Genomic DNA, 17,276 nt, shown 5'->3' with positions numbered 1-17,276 from the left:
CAGCACACTGTATGTAAGAGCAGTGGATCACCTGAGCCTGACCCACAGCCAGCCTGACGCCGAGACGACAGAGAAAACCAACACACACCTCCAACAGAGAACCAGGTGAGCTGTGTTCATTCTCGGGTAGAGTGGGAGGAATTAATAGACTGACAAACTGAATTCATTGGTTTTAAATACAGACATATTTCTGTGTAATGTTTTACTCCCAAAACACGTTGTGCCTCATTTACTGAACAAAGGTAAAATGCTAAAATGACTAGGTGGTATAGGGAAGACACTTTACTTATTTGTACTTTTTTCCCATTCAAACTTATCTGCATCCACATTGTGAACGGCTGTTTGTTTTGGAAGGTAGGGGTTATGCAGCTCTGTGGAGAAGAGACATTCATTTAAAATGCGTTGATACATTCCCAGTTACTGACCTTGAACAAAGAACTGGCTACCATCTGAAAGGAGATCCTCCACAGTATATCCAATGCAATTATACCTCTTATAACTGACTCCCCTTTTTTGCCTCATTTCACATATTGGAAAATATGACACACGTGGACTACCACTTAACCCTCTGGGGACCAAAAACGCGCCGGCGCGTTTTGCTCGTTTTTTTTTTTAGCAATGAAAAATAAACACAAAATGCTCTGTTAATTTTGATCTTTAATTTTCGTGTTATACATCAATCGATCCTGTTCAGTTTCTATTTTTTTTTTCAGGATACTCACAATAAAAATAAAGTGTTTTGCTTTTTGACAAATAAAGAAACTTTAACATGTTTCGATGTCTGCCTTCTGTCTGTCAGAAAACTCCAATTTGAAACGCGTTCGAAAATGATCTATAACTCCGCGAAAATTCAGTCAAACAGGCAAACAGACCCACGGGCATAAAGCTTGAGATCGCATGTGTTAAATGAAGTCATTTATATAAAAAACAAATATTATCAGCTTCTGTAATCTGTATAAAAAGAGAGCGATTCCAGTCGAGCTAATTACGAGCTCATTGACTTTAATTCGTTCACGCCTACTCACGGAGCGCGCTATTCACAAGACAATGTGCTAAGCCCTCTATGCAAAACAGGTAAACGCCCCCAAGCAAATGCATTAAACGCTTTAAGTTTCATCATTTTGTCACCTGCGCGTTGGGAAGATGACACGGTACACCGGTGCGGAAGCCCTTCAGTTCGTCCTGGATACTAGCGACGAAGAGTCCAGATTTTCATCAGAAGAGGAGCGCGACTACTCTGATGACGACCGTTTGTATTTTGAAGAGCGACTTGATGCAGCCGTGGATAGAATTTCGGATGAGTAAGTATTTATTCTTACTTGCATTAGTTGACAAGCTATTCAAAACATGAGCTTACATATTATACTGGGTGGACTTGCCATCCAGAGTATTGACATTTGATATCTACCTATATTCAACACGATCTAATGAAAGTGCATATCTATACCATGAATTTAATACCTTGTACCATTTCAATGTCAAAAATGTTTTTTTGGGGTTTTTTTTTTGTGTATGCTACACCCCTTGGTTAGGAAATTTGTATGTGTATGTGTAGCCTAAATGATATGTTTAGATCATGTTTAGATACCTGCCTTTTACTTTTGTTTATTTATAGCTCACAATTGCTTTGTTTATAGCCGACTGATTATTTATTTTGGTCACATTTGATTTGCTTAGAGCCCGCATCAACGGGGCATAAGCATTTACTGTGAGATACCTGCCTTTACTTTTGTTTTTACAAAATTACAATAAAACAGATTGAAAAACAAAACATTTGAATCTCCTCATTCTTTGTTCAGGCTGCCTCACTCGATGGCCCATTAGCACTTGAGGGAGCGTCTATGTCACACCCCTGGTCTGAATCTCATTAATATTGATGGCCCATTACCACTCCCACGCATAAACCTCTTCTGACAAAAAAACTGTTTTACAATGTTTAAATCAATGTAGTGTTTTATGTGAACAATTATGTAGGATGATTTTCACATAATTTTGAAGCTAGAACTTAAAGAGACAACATAAATTAGTCAAAAGTCTTGTTGACACATATTTAATATGTGTTTTGTGTTCTTAAATCAGCAACTTTCATTTTATTTTTTTCCAATAACCACGCATAAACATTATTCTCTTAAAAATACAAACATCTACATACACGTTGCTCGCATATTATGGTAGCCCTGTTTGTGCTATATTGAGTGAATTTACACCTTTGCCATTAACATGTTTATAAATAACTGAAAAAAGCATGAATGCATGAATAAGACTTTTGACTAATGGATGTTCTTCCTTCGAGTTCTGGCTTCAAAATTATGTGAAAATAGTCTTGCTTTATCATTCACATAAAACAATACATTGATTTAAATTGATGTAAAACAGGTTTTGCTTGGAAAGCCAATATGCGAGTGGGCATGAATGAGGAGTGGTTTACACCTTAGGATACAATGTCCCACCCACTCTGCATAATGAGCCATGCATTCAGGTGTGACACTGACTGAGCCACAATGCAAGGACAAAATATATATTTAGAAGAAGACTTATATTGACCATTTAAGATTTTGCTTGCATCTATCTTGTAAATATGTTTTGCTATTTTATTAAAAAGGTTACAATTACAACAATAACTAGAAAAAAAAGTTTGTTGAGACAAACTTTAAGTTGGCTTGAGAAAGCCGGACCAGATAGTTTGAAGAAGTTTAAAGTAGTTTGATGTTTAAAGTAGGTTAAAGTTTGATAGATAGATAGTTTGTAAGAAAGAAAGAATAGTTAGAAAAAAAGAAACAGATTAGTTAGAAAGAAAAAGAAAGATTAGTTTGATAGATAGATAGAAAACATTTGAAGATAGATAGATAGATAGATAGATAGATAGATAGATAGATAGATAGATAAAGAAAGAAAGAAAGAAAGAGTTGATTAGTTAGAAAGAAAGAAAGAGAGAAAGATTGATTAGTTAGAAAGAAAGAAAGATTAGTTGGAAAGATTAGTTAGAAAGAAAGAAAGATTAGTTAGAAAGTAATATCCGTTAGAAAGGAAGAAAGAAAATTTAGTTAGAAAGAAAGAAAGATTGATTAGTTAGAAAGAAAGAAAGATTAGTTGGAAAGATTAGTTGGAAAGATTAGTTAGAAAGAAAGAAAGAAAGAAAGAAAGAAAGAAAGAAAGAAAGAAAGAAAGAAAAAAGAAAGAAGGATTAGTTAGAAAGAAATGATTAGTTAGAAAGAAAGAAAGAAAGAAAGAAAGAAAGAAAGAAAGATTAGTTAGAAAGAAAGAAAGAAAGATTAGTTAGGAAGAAAGAAAGAAAGATTAGTTAGAAAGAAAGAAAGAAAGAAAGAAAGAAAGAAAGAAAGAAAGAAAGAAAGAAAGAAAGAAAGATTAGGTAGAAAGAAATAATGAAAGAAAAAATAAAGAAATATTAGGTAGAAAGAAAGAAAAGAAAGAAAGACAGAAGGATTAGTTAGAAAGAAAGAAAGAAAGAAAGAAAGAAAGAAAGAAAGAAAGAAAGAAAGAATAAAGAAAGATTAGGTAGAAAGAAAGAAAAGAAAGGAAGAAAGAAGGATTAGTTAGAAAGAAAGAAGGATTAGTAAGAAAGAAAGAAAGAAAGAAGGATTAGTTAGAAAGAAAGAAAGCATTAGTTAGAAAGAAAGAAAGAAAGAAAGAAAGAAAGAAAGAAAGAAAGAAAGAAAGAAAGAAAAAGAAAGAAAGTAAGAAAGATTAGTTAAAAAGAAAGAAAGAAAATAATGGAAGAAAGAAGGATTAGTTAGAAAGAAAGAAGGATTAGATAGAAAGAAAGAAAGAAAGAAAGAAAGAAAGAAAGAAAGAAAGAAAGAAGGATTAGTTAGAAAGAAAGATTAGAAACAAAGAAAGAAAGATTGATTAGTTAGAAAGAAAGATTAATTAGTTAGAAAGAAAGAGAGAAAGATTAGTTAGAAAGATAGATTTATTAGTTAGAATTAAAGAAAGATAGATTAGTTAGTTAGAAAGAAAGATAGATTTGTTAGATAGAAACATAGATAAGTTAGTTAGAAAGATAGATAGATTAGTTAGAAAGAAAGAAAGATAAGTTAGATAGATAGATAGATAGATAGATAGATAGATAGATAGATCAGTAAGAAAGAAAGATAGATAGATTAGTTAAAAAGAAAGAAAGATAGATAAGTTAGTTAAAAAGAAAGAGAGATAGATAAGTTAGATTAGTTAAAAAGAAAGAAAGATAGATAAGTTTGTTTTTTAGTTAGAAAGATAGATAGATTAGTTAGAAAGAAAGAAAGATAAGTTAGTTAGAAAGATAGATAGATAGATTAGTTAGAAATAAAGAAAGATAGATAGATAGATAGATAGATAGATAGATAGATAGATAGATAGATAGATAGATAGATAGATCAGTAAGAAAGAAAGATAGATTAGTAAGAAAGAAAGATAGATAGATTAGTTAAAAAGAAAGAAAGATAGATAAGTTAGTTAAAAAGAAAGAGAGATAGATAAGTTAGATTAGTTAAAAAGAAAGAAAGATAGATAAGTTTGTTTTTTAGTTAGAAAGATAGATAGATTAGTTAGAAAGAAAGAAAGATAAGTTAGTTAGAAAGATAGATAGATAGATTAGTTAGAAATAAAGAAAGATAGATAGATAGATAGATAGATAGATAGATAGATAGATAGATAGATAGATAGATCAGTAAGAAAGAAAGATAGATTAGTAAGAAAGAAAGATAGATAGATTAGTTAAAAAGAAAGAAAGATAGATAAGTTAGTTAAAAAGAAAGAAAGAGAGATAGATAAGTTAGATTAGTTAAAAAGAAAGAAAGATAGATAAGTTCGTTTTTTAGTTAGAAAGATAGATAGATTAGTAAGAAAGAAAGAAAGATAAGTTAGTTAGAAAGATAGATAGATAGATTAGTTAAAAGAAAGAAAGATAGATAAGTTAGTTAGAAAGATAGATTATTTAAAAGAAAGAAAGAAAGAAAGATAAGTTAGTTAGAAAGATAGATTAGTTAAAAAGAAGGAAAGAAAGATAGATAAGTTAGTTTTAAGTTAGAAAGATAGATAGATTAGTAAGAAAGAAAGAAAGATAAGTAAGTTAGAAAGATAGATAGATTAGTTAGAAAGAAAGAAAGAAAGAAAGAAAGAAAGAAAGAAAGAAAGAAAGAAAGAAGGATGGATGGATGGATGGATGGATGGATGGATGGATGGATGGATGGATGGATAGATAGATAAGTTAGTTAGAAAGATGGATAGATTAGTTAAAAAATATATATAGTTAGAAAGATAGATCGATTAGTAAGAATGAAAGAAAGATAAGTTAGAAAGCAAGAAAGATAGATAAGTTAGTTAGAAAGATGGATAGATTAGTTAAAAAAGATAGATAAGTTAGAAAGATAGATAGAATAGTTACAAAGAAAGAAAGAAAGAAAGAAAGATAAGTTAGTTAGTTAGAAAGATAGATAGATAGATAAAGAAAGAAAGATAGATAAGTTAGTTAGAAAGATTGATAGATTAGTAAGAAAGAAAGATAGATAGATTAGCTAGTTAGTTAGAAAGATAGATAGATTAGTTAGAAAGAAAGATAGATAGATAGATAGATAAGTTAGTTAGAAAGATAGATAGATTAGTTATAAAGAAAGATAGATATATTAGTTAGAAAGATAGATAGATTAGTTATAAAGATAGATATATTAGTTAGAAAGAAAGATATATAAGTTAGTTAAAAAGAAAGATAGATATATTAGTTAGAAATAAAGATAGATAGTTAGAAAGATAGATAGATTAGTAAGAAAGAAAGAAAGAAAGAAAGAAAGAAAGATAAGTTAGTTAGAAAGATAGATTAGTTAAAAAGAAAGAAAGATAGCAAAGTTAGTTAGAAAGATAGATAGATTAGTTAGAAAGATAGATAAGTTAGTTAGAAAGATAGATAGATTAGTTAAAAAGAAAGAAAATGAAAGATAGATAAGTTAGTTTTTTAGTTAGAAAGATAGATAGATTAGTAAGAAAGAAAGATAAGTTAGTTAGAAAGATAGATAGATAGATTAGTAAGAAAGAAAGAAAGATAAGTTAGTTAGAAAGATAGATATATTAGTTAAAAGAAAGAAAGATAGATAAGTTAGTTAGAAAGATAGATTAGTTAAAAAGAAAGAAAGATAGATAAGTTAGTTAGAAAGATAGATTATTTAAAAGAAAGAAAGAAAGATAAGTTAGTTAGAAAGATAGATTAGTTAAAAAGAAAGAAAGAAAGATAGATAAGTTAGTTTTAAGTTAGAAAGATAGATAGATTAGTAAGAAAGAAAGAAAGAAAGAAAGATAAGTAAGTTAGAAAGATAGATAGATAGATAGATAGATAGATAGATAGATAGATAGATAGATAGATAGATAGATTAGTTAGAAAGAAAGATAGATAAGTTAGTTAGAAAGATGGATAGATTAGTTAAAAAAGATATATAGTTAGAAAGATAGATCGATTAGTAAGAAAGAAAGAAAGATAGATAAGTTAGAAAGAAAGATAGATTAGTAAGAAATAAAGAAAGATAGATCATTTAGAAAGATAGATAGATTAGTTAAAAAAGAAAGATAGATAAGTTAGTTAGAAAGATAGGTAGATAAAGAAAGAAAGAAAGATAAGTTAGATAAAGTAAGTTAGAATGATAGATAGATTAGTTAAAAAGAAAGAAAGATTTATAAGTTAGTTAGAAAGATAGATAGATTAGTAAGAAATAAATAAATATAAGTTAGTTAGAAAGATAGATAGATTAGTAAGAAAGAATGATAGATAAGTTTGATAGATAGATAGATAGATAGATAGATAGATAGATAGATAGATAGATAGATAGATAGATAGATAAGTAAGTTAGAAAGATAGATAGATTAGTTAAAAAGAAAGAAAGATAGATAAGTTAGTTAGAAAGATAGATAGATTAGTAATAAATAAATAAATATAAGTTAGTTAGTTAGAAAGATAGATAGATAGATTAGTAATAAATAAATAAATATAAGTTAGTTAGTTAGTTAGAAAGATAGATAGATTATTAAGAAAGAATGATAGATAGATAGATAGATAGATAGATAGATAGATAGATAGATAGATAGATAGATAGATAGATAAGTAAGTTAGAAAGATAGATTAGTTGAAAAGAAAGAAAGAAATATAGATAAGTTAGAAATATAGATTAGTTAAAAAGAAAGAAAGAAAGATAGATAAGTTGGAAAGATAGATAGATTAGTTAAAAAAGAAAGATAGATAAGTTAGTTAGAAAGATAGGTAGATAAAGAAAGAAAGAAAGAAAGAAAGAAAGAAAGAAAGAAAGAAAGAAAGAAAGAAAGAAAGATAAGTTAGACAGACAGACAGACAGACAGACAGACAGACAGATAGATAGATAGATAGATAGATAGATAGATAGATAGATAGATAGATAGATAGATAGATTAGTTAAAAAGAAAGAAAGAAAAAAGATAGATAGATAGATAGATAGATAGATAGATAGATAGATAGATAGATAGATTAGTTAAAAAGAAAGAAAGAAAAAAGATAGATAGATAGATAGATAGATAGATAGATAGATAGATAGATAGATAGATAGATAGATAGATAGATAGATAGATAGATAGATAGATAGATTGATTGATTGATTGATTGATTGATTGATTTAGAATGGTAGTTTAATTGAGCCTAATGCTTCAGAGAGTTTAGATTTGAGTTTTTGGCTTGTACACTAATGGGCCACCGTAGTCTTGGCTCAATTTGAACAGTCTGCAATGCAAGTCAATGGGATTTTTATGGTTTTTAATATTAATTTTTAAGAAAACTGAAAGTCAAATCAGTCTGAAAAGATATAGCAACTCGAGTCAGAACAGTCTGAAGGTCTGACCCGAGTTTGGAGTTTGTAGAGTTAAAGCTCTAGGGGGAGTTAGAGTTGTAAATTTAGGGTCAGAAGAATAATAATAATATTAAGTTTAAATAGGATTTCAGTAAGTTGGCTTTCTCAAGCCAACTTAATTAAAATTTCAACAATATTTCAAGTGTACTCTTTCTTTGTAAAAAAAAAATTATTATAGGCCTACATTTTATCTATGTATTCATTAGTTTGAATATAGCCAACATTGGAACAGCTAACATCTTAGTTGATGACTTTATTTTTGACAAAAAAAGAATTTTATATATATATATAAAAATTGCTAAACAAAAGCTTATTTGATGTGGCAGTATATTCTACAGTAAAAACTGTACTCAAATTTAGTCAACAAAATGTTGTCTTTCATATTTCGCCTGACTGTAACGTTTTTATGAAATATTAGGGCATATAAATGTTAATTTGCAGTTTAATACGTATTGCTTATACAAATAGCCTACATTTTATTTCAACATATTTCAGTCGATTTCTACTCATCTCAGTATAGTAATACAGTTTGCTAAAACATCATCATTCATTCACACACGCGATTTAAATTTAAACTGTCTTTTTGCGAGCTGTGGTAAACAGCGCGCATCTCTGCCGTTCATTCATTCATAAACAGAAACCCGATTCACGTGAGAAGAAAAAAAAAACTTACAGTATTCCTCAGCTCGCTCCTCGATATACCCGCACTTCTGAGGTACTTTTTCCATTATTGTTATTCATCACAGCGCTGCGAGACGGTGTAAACAAGTAATGATCTAAACTTGTGTTTTCTCGAGCTGATATGTGGGCGTTCACAGGTTTGCGTGGATTGCCTCATTCATTTGCGTTTGAATAGCATGCGCTCTCCGTAGGCAGAGTCACATTACATTTGAATGAGCTGTAATGAGCTCGACTGGAATCGCTCTCTTTTAATACAGATTTCACAAGATGAGAATATTTGTTTTTTATATATATTACTTCATTTAAAAGAAGAGAATTCAAGCTTCATGCCTGTGTGTCTGTATGCCTGTTTGACTGAGTATTCGCTGAGTTATTGTTCATTTTCGGACGCGTTTCAGAATGGACTACACTGACAGAGAGAAGGCAGAACTCGCATCATGTTTATTTTTCTTTATTTGGCGAAAAGCACAACACTTTGTTTTTATTGTGAGTATACACAAAAATAATACACATTTAACAGAATCGATTGATGTATGAAACTCCTATGGAAAATCAAAGTCAACAGAGTATTTATGAGTTTCTTTTACACTAATAAAAAAAAAAAAAGCGACCTGGTATCGCCGGCGATACCGCCCACCTCAGGGGGTTAATGTGCACCACCTCTTATCTTCATTTTCTTTTCAAATCCAGGTCCTCACTCAGAATGTCTTGGAGTGACTTATTCTTTCCAGGCAACCCCGGGCGGCGTGAGGAGGTGATCCGTCTGAGTCAACAGCTGTTGTCCTGCATGACTCAAAACTTCAATGCCACCAACCGGCTTTCCAAGCTTCTCAACACAGAGTTCAAGTGCTCTTTGCCACACATCACTCTTAACAACCAAGCCAGCATCAGAGAAAACTGTGATACCCTAATCGGTGCCATCAGCGAGATCCAAAAGGAGCTGACCCACATTGATGAGAAGCTGAAGGCAAAACTGGACCCAGAGTTGTACAAAAAGCTCCGCGATATATCTACGCCTAATTCTGACAGGATTGAAATAGCTTCTCGGGCTCTAACTACCACAATGGGCATCGTGACAATGGCTGCTTCTGTTGCTGTGGTTGAATTAATTAACAAAGGGGTAATCTTTAGTCGAATCGTCTCAACCCTGGGCAGGATCAGTACCTGCGCTGTGGCTATGATTGGTATAGGGGTGTTAGGGTTTGCCATCGATGCGATTGCCAGTGCGATCCTTGGGGCCATCGAAAAATCCAACCTTGAGACAGTTATTCAGGAATACAAAGATGCAGTGGAGAAAGTCACACCGAGCTCTGAGGAGTACCAGGATAGCATTATATATGTCATTGTTAAACTGGAGGTCATGCAGGAAAAATAAAAATTAGGGCATGGTGTTTTTTTCCTCGAGGGGCAGCTGTAACATGCTAAATACAAGCCTTTCTTCATTAATTACATTTTACATTTTTCTATATCATCTGCTTCTGCTCTGCTTGGATTTTTGAAAATGATACTTTTTTATGTTATGCAGAATTGACATAAATTCTTATTAGAATTGCTTACAAATATCATTAGGGACAAAAATCATACAGAGAGATGAAATTATTTTACAGACATTTAACAGTGAACAATATTCATATTGGGTTAGACTGGGGAGGCTGCAAAATGAACAAGTATCTCCAAAAAACACATGTGAAGGTTCAAGTTTGACAGTTTAAGAGTTCTTGCACTTTAACATGAGACAATATATGGCATTCCTATTATGGTGCCACCTATAGGCCATTTGCCACCAAATAAGACTATTGAGAAAAGCATGTTTCCATTATCCACAATGTCCTATTTTTAGGCACTTTTTTCACATAACACTTTAAAAATAAGGAAATTGAGTGGTTGCTGGTGGCCATCTTTGTTTTTTTTTTTGTGGTAAACTTAACCCTCTCAGTGCCACGGGTGACTATAGTCAAATTTGAAATGTCAGGAATCTCCCTGTATCACTCCTCCTCTAGTCACGCCTCACTCACTCTGGAGCTGCGCGCCCCTCCTTCCAGAATGAAATCACTCCTGCTTTTCCCCCGGAGTCATTTCAAAATATGTGCTTCCCTGCCGTCAGTGCGTGACAAGGTTCTCTTTTAAATCGAGAGGATTATTTTCAGGTTGAGTCAATATGTGGTGTAAGGAAGTCTGCGTTGTGTTATTCACTTTCTGTTTTCTGGGTTGTGCATATTGTATTTAAACAGTTAAAGTTGAATAGCCTATAGAGTTAATATTCATCTTAGAGTCTCTGCTAAAAAATAAAGCAAACGATTTGTAACTGGTTAATTGGTCTTGTGTTGTTTATATTTATGTATGTAACATGTCCCGTTCAAATCGACACATTTCAATTGAACGCATTTACAATAGGTAGGTTTCTGCTGTTGTCAGGTGTTACCTCATCTCATTTAACCTTTTTAAATGTTATGCTCGTGTTTTTAGAGAAAACCTTAAAGGGTAATTACTATATAAAATTATTGGAATTATAGTTCAGTCTGGTAGTATGGAGTAGTGGTTTAAGCTTAGAACTTATCTATCGGCGATCGAGAATTGTTTAGCTAAACCGCCCTAAACCATTTCCCATTCATTCTCTATGGTAGTGCTAAACCACTACGGATGTAATACTGCTGCTGCTGCTACACGGTTCTGGCGCTGTTGTGCAGCTCTGTGCCTAAACCAGAGATCCCGCCAGGGTTTCCCCTGGGTTCTAGATTTTTGTAGTCACTAGTGACTAATACTTTATAAAAACATTAGTCACTCCAGATATTCAGTAGTCACTACTGGCGCACAGCTCAAGTTTTCAAGGGTGTTATGAGTCCTGTTTTTATTTTATACCTTAAATCACTGTATTGACCAAAACAATTATTTCATTAAACCATTTTAATAATGCTCTACAGTTTAAATAAATTGGTAACTTACAGCTGTAAAGTTTTAGAACATTAAAACTCAAGAACCAGATTTATTTGCCCTGAAAAGCTACATACAGACACAGAATGCATTGTGAATTACTTATGCCGTGTATGTCTTTTTACAATAAAAAGAAAAAAATAACATTGTTAAAATATTATATAAAACCCATGGAAGCAGAGTTTTGCAATAATGCTGAAACTTTGCTGCTTGTTTTCTTTTTCTGTTATCTGATGCATGACTTCGTCATACTCATATTCTAGTCAGAATGTGAGTCTGAGACTGCTCCACAGATATTTGATTATGGGGCGTGTCTCAACCGAACCAGGAAAAAAAAAACTCTGCACTCAATTGGCAGTGGTTCCCAAAGTGGGTGCCGTGACAACTGGCTAGGGGTGCCGCAGAATCTCAGCTTTATTTTCCAATTTAAACAGCCTAAAATAACTATCGTACCATATAATAACCTTTTACAGCCAAGGTTATAATCGTTAACGAAAACGAACGAAAAAACGAAAACTAGGTGGGAAAAAACACTATTTAAAACACGCAGCGTGTTCGTTCAGCTGCATTTCCTTTCCCTGCTCTCTCTGTCACTCACGCGTCTCTCACATGCGCGCGCCCACAGCCGCACACACACACACACGCTCACAAACACACAGCTCCTCCCCTCCGTGCACACCGCGTCTCCATGAGAACGAGTTTTGTTCGATGTTGAAAGCAAGTTCGCGAAAGGTTGGTCTCTCTATCTCGTGAACACCTTTACACAATCACACATTAAAAAGTGGCATAAAAATATTTTTAATTCTGAATATAATTTTGTCAGTGTGTTATTGTCGACCCGAGAAGCGATTGCGCCTTCTTTAGAAAGTTAACTAGTCGCAAGTTTGAGGAAAAATGCACTTTTTGGTTGTGGTTGTCGATGTCAAAACACTAGATAAGATGTGATTCAAATATTAAATAATGTTATGTCATTATGTCTTTTTGAATCTTGCCCCTGACAAATAACCCAAATTACAAAAGAAAAAAACCTAAAACTAACACTAAAACTAATAAAAACTAAACGAAAACTAAGCATTTTCAAAAAATAAAAAATAAACTAAACAAGCAAACCCACTTTAAAAACTAATTAAAACTAAACTGAATTTGAAAACAAAAAGTCAAAACGAAATAAAAATAAAAACTAATGAAAAATGAAAAACTATAACAGGCTAAAACCCTGTTTACAGCATATTTTAAAATCATATCAAAACCCCAACATATGCAAAAATATTTGGAGTTGTTTATTATTATTTAAAGAGTTAAGTATCTTTAAATCTGTTTTATTCCAATGATTCTCACATACAGTAGCCTACCGTAATTGGTTAAAATCAGTCTGTTGACGTGTGTCCAGTTATTGATGGACTGATGATTCATCTGAAGGGGTTGTTTCGCCTCATATTATGTCTGTTGTAATGCATTCATAATAAATTCATGCTGCTGTTTATGCTTCATTGGTTGTTTGCTCATCTGGATATAATTGTATATACGGTATGTATGTACATATGTTCGTTTAGTTTAATTGGGTTAGGGTGCCGTGGAAAAAAAAAAACTACAAAGGGGTGCCATGCTTTCAAAAAGTTTGGGAACCACTGGGATAGACCTACAACCAATCAGAGCAATGGAGTAAATGACGCATGTTCTTCATTCATATTTTCAACCAACAAAATGTCTCTGCTCTCTGTTCCTCTTTTAAAATGAATGTGCTGTGCATATCTTCTATAACAGACGCGATGGCGGAATCTACACATGATGTTTCATAAACAAAGTTCGGGAGGAGCACGTACAAATAATCAATCCGATATCAACTTGTCATCAAACCATGTCTAACGTTACCCTATATCAGCATGAGGAAGCATATTCACTCTGTCAACTTACCTAACACTCCTTGACAGTTTTTCAGCATCCCTCCACCACCCCGAATCCTCACTCTTGTCTTGTTCTCTCACAACCAGGAACACGGGGGGAGTATGGCTACCGAGCCCACAGCCCTCTCCTCGGACAGCACGTCATATACGCATTTAGTCTATCTGACTTATTTGTGTGAACTCGTGAAATCTTATATACGCATTTATTCTATCTGACTTATTTGTAAATGTGAACTCGTGAAATCTCAATTCTCCAGCTGCAGTCGTCTTTGTTGTAAACTAATTCAAATCAAGCGCTCTTTGGTGACGTGGGTGATTACGTTACCGTTGCTCATCTGTCCATCATCGTATAAAGCCCGCCCTGACAATTTGATTGGTCCGAACAATTTTTGTTCGGGCATAATAGCTCCTCAACGGAGCGAGTCCAGACCGAACTTCCCAACCAAAAAATATTGTGGGCGGGGTTCGGGCTGGCACCCAGGCTACTGATGCATGTGAGCTTTGTTTGTTCTTTTTTTCTGGTGTTCCGAATCCAAGTCTTCATCTTGTTGTTCTGTTTGTTCTATTTCACTTTTGCATGAAAAAACGAGTGGATTTTCTTCTGCAACATTTTACAGTATTGGCTAACAGTTTTGTTTTTTAATTTGCGCGCACAAGTTTACCGCAATCATGTATTTTTATTGATGATAATGTTATAGAAAAGAAGGCAAAGAAAAGTTCACTATCCACGCATCTCTACAGCTGACCTCAATACGAAAAATGATTACTGGCATTTTTAAATTATTGGTGACTAAAACGTACAGTACTGATGCTAATTAAAAAAGAATAAAAAACGCTTACCTAGTATCAGTGTGATGGATGTCCCTGCTTGTTACCACACAAATCACTGATGATGGCAGGGAAATTGGAGAGAGCTTCAGTCGCGAGGCATTTTTGGCGTTTTTAATCTTCATATGGGAGATAGTGAAATTGAAGAAGGCAACTATGAAAAAGACCTAGGAGTTTATGTTGACTCAGAAATGTCTTCATCTAGACAATGTGGGGAATCTATAAAAAAAGAGCAACAAGATGCTCGAATATATAGTGAGAAGTGTTGAATTTAAATCAAGGGAAGTATTGTTAATACTCTACAATGCATTAGTAAGACCTCACCTAGAATATTGTGTTCAGTTCTGGTCACCTCATTACAAAAAGGATATTTCTGCTCTAGAAAGAGTGCAAAGAAGAGCAACCAGAATTATCCCGGGTTTAAAAGGCATGTCGTATGCAGACAGGCTAAAAGAATTGAATCTATTCTTGAACAAAGAAGACTACGCGGCGATCTGATTCAAACATTCAAAATCCTAAAAGGTATAGACAATGTCAACCCAGGGGACTTTTTTGACCTGAAAAAAGAAACAAGGACCAGGGGTCACAAATGGATCATACATCAGATTATTCTCCAGATTATTTTATTGTAACTGAGGTATTGTTCAGTTGAGCGAAAACTGTAAAGGGGTACTCAAGCTGAAAGATCCAGATAGAAGGGGTACAGTTTCAAAAAAAGGTTGAAAACCCCTGACCTACAGTATAAACTATCAGGAATAGATAAGGGAAATATTGACTAATACAATTCAATAGGATTTATTTGAAGTTGTTGAAGGGCACTGGTCTCTTAAACCCAGAAGTTCTGATAAACCCCTATGCCTCACTATATATTGATGGACATTACATAAGCAAATGAGATGTCCTTTTTTTTTGGTATACCATGTTCCTAAATGTTTTCTGGGGAGAGTAAAAAATACATTAACTTTGATTCATGTACTAAGGGTTACTCTTAAAATGAATTAATGGTCCAGTTTATGGTAAACTGTGCATGCATGACTTAGAAACTTGGCTGTCAGCTAAGCAGAATGTCTCAAAAACTGGCCTGAATTCGAAAATGCAGAATTTGGGACGTTATCTAAAAACCAGAGCAGCCCAGAAATTGCGGTGTTGTCAGAGCGGCCCAGAATTTGGGACTTTATCTGCAAACCAAATCGGCCCAGAATTTGGGACGTTATCTGCAAACCAAATCGGCCCAGAATTTGGGACGTTATCTGCAAACCAAATCGGCCCAGAATTTGGGACGTTATCTAAAAACCAAAGCGGCCCAGAATTTGGGATGTGAATGAAAACATGGGCAGTCTATCCGTACAACTGTGATTACATTAGAGCTAAACTAATACATACTAATACATTTGATATTAAAATATATCGTGTAAACGATTATAGATAAATGCTAAAAAGTATGCCATTACAGAAAGCCAATTCTTACATTTGTGCGTAACATGATAATTCATATAAAGTAATCACCCATAGTTTGTTATATCATACATGTGATCAAGTCCAAAAACTCGTCCTGTCTCGCCGCCTTCGTGCTGGTGCTGCTGCCCCTGGCTCCTCCTCACCGTGGGCACCCACTACTGAACTCGGCCCTGGTGTGTCCTCAGGGATTGAGGCGATGAGGACAGGGGGGTTGGTGCAATGCCTCTGTCCCAACATCTCATCCATGAGGACACACCAGGGCCAAGTTTCAGCAGTGAGTTTCCCACTCACACCCTCACATGTCCCAGGACACTTGCAATCCTAAAGGCAGAGCAAATGAACCATGGCTTGTTAACAACAACAGGACAATACATTTCAGCAAAGATGTATTACTTTTCTTTTATATATATATATATATATATATATATATATATAGACCCATTTTTTCCTGAATTGTTCTAAAAAAGCAGAAAAGGGTACTTAACACAGAGGAGCTAATCTTGAGTGCATTGTTAACACAGCAAAATATGACACATCAAAACATGCATACAAAATACTTAAGAAATCATATTTCTGTATACTAAAATTTGGTTAAAACCACATAGTTTGCATGACAGCACTACAAAAACACATACAAGTGAAACCCCATTGCCTTATCTACTGCTTTTACTTATTGTTTTACAAGTGATATTTCTTATAATACACAAGTGCAAATATTACAAATAGGTCGTTAAACTAATAACGTTATTCCCACAAGTTTTGCCTAAAACTACCTGATAAATGAAGCCACGCAATGGTGACGAAGGAGTTAAGAATAAGTTTATAAGAAAATTTAACTCTGGTTTCGCTAGCTATTTGAGTAAATGAAAACATAATACTTACATTTAAATGTGAATTTGCTGTCCACCACCGATCTCTAGTCTCGGCCGCCTTTAAAAATAAATAAATAAATGCTGTCGTCAACGGCGCGCAATGACTTATGGGGTAGAATAGGCCGCTAAGTGTCCATTTATGTATCCTTCTTTTCACGGGGAAACGAAGGGTGCATTTGGCGTCGCTTTTGAATCAGGGAAGCCTTCGTCGCGGCGCGATGACGCAACCGGCCTTCGAATACGGCCTTCGAAGGATGGAGAATTGAATTGGGACAGCCTTCATCGAGCCGCGGTGACGCAATCGGCCTTCAAATGCGACCTTCCAAGGATGCAGCTTTTGAATTGGGACGTCCTTCGTCGCGCCGTGGTGACGCAATCGGCCTTCAATTACGGCCATCCGGCCTTCAAATACGGCCTTCGAAGGACGCAGCCTTCACATTGGGACACAGCTAGTGTCGACTCGGCTGCAGAGATGAAGTTGACGATCGCCATCTCTGTAGTGAACGCGCCTATAGAGAGAAATGCACATTATGAATTACATAATCAGAGAGTAGCCTAGCTTTTTTCTTTCGTTTTAAATTATTTTGTTTAAAGACTATTTAAGCTTTGTGTATTGATGTATTTCTCATGTCTGTGTGAGGCATAGGCTGAGTTTCGTTAAGTTAGGATGAGATGCGCTCCAGTTAACGTGCAAGTGACCGCGCGGACGCCTCCATGATTATATTAAAGGCCGTGTTGCAGGTTTT

General features: G+C 33.9%; 1 protein-coding gene across 1 annotated transcript; it reads left to right on the top strand.

Moving 5' to 3' along the window:
- Positions 1–1,143: 1,143 nt before the first annotated feature.
- On the top strand, positions 1,144–11,587 carry LOC307161622 (single-pass membrane and coiled-coil domain-containing protein 3-like; the record flags this gene model as incomplete). Its single annotated transcript, XM_079876479.1, has 2 exons — positions 1,144–1,301; positions 9,228–11,587. 2 exons carry the CDS (start codon positions 1,144–1,146, stop codon positions 9,910–9,912), a joined length of 843 nt encoding a protein of 280 aa, XP_079732605.1. The 3' UTR covers positions 9,913–11,587.
- Positions 11,588–17,276: the final 5,689 nt, after the last annotated feature.

Source organism: Squalius cephalus (genome assembly GCF_949319135.1).
Source record: "Squalius cephalus genome assembly, chromosome: 7".
Classification (NCBI taxonomy): domain Eukaryota; kingdom Metazoa; phylum Chordata; class Actinopteri; order Cypriniformes; family Leuciscidae; genus Squalius; species Squalius cephalus.
Note: the sequence above shows the minus strand (reverse complement) of the source record. Positions and strands in the feature narration are given on the sequence as shown.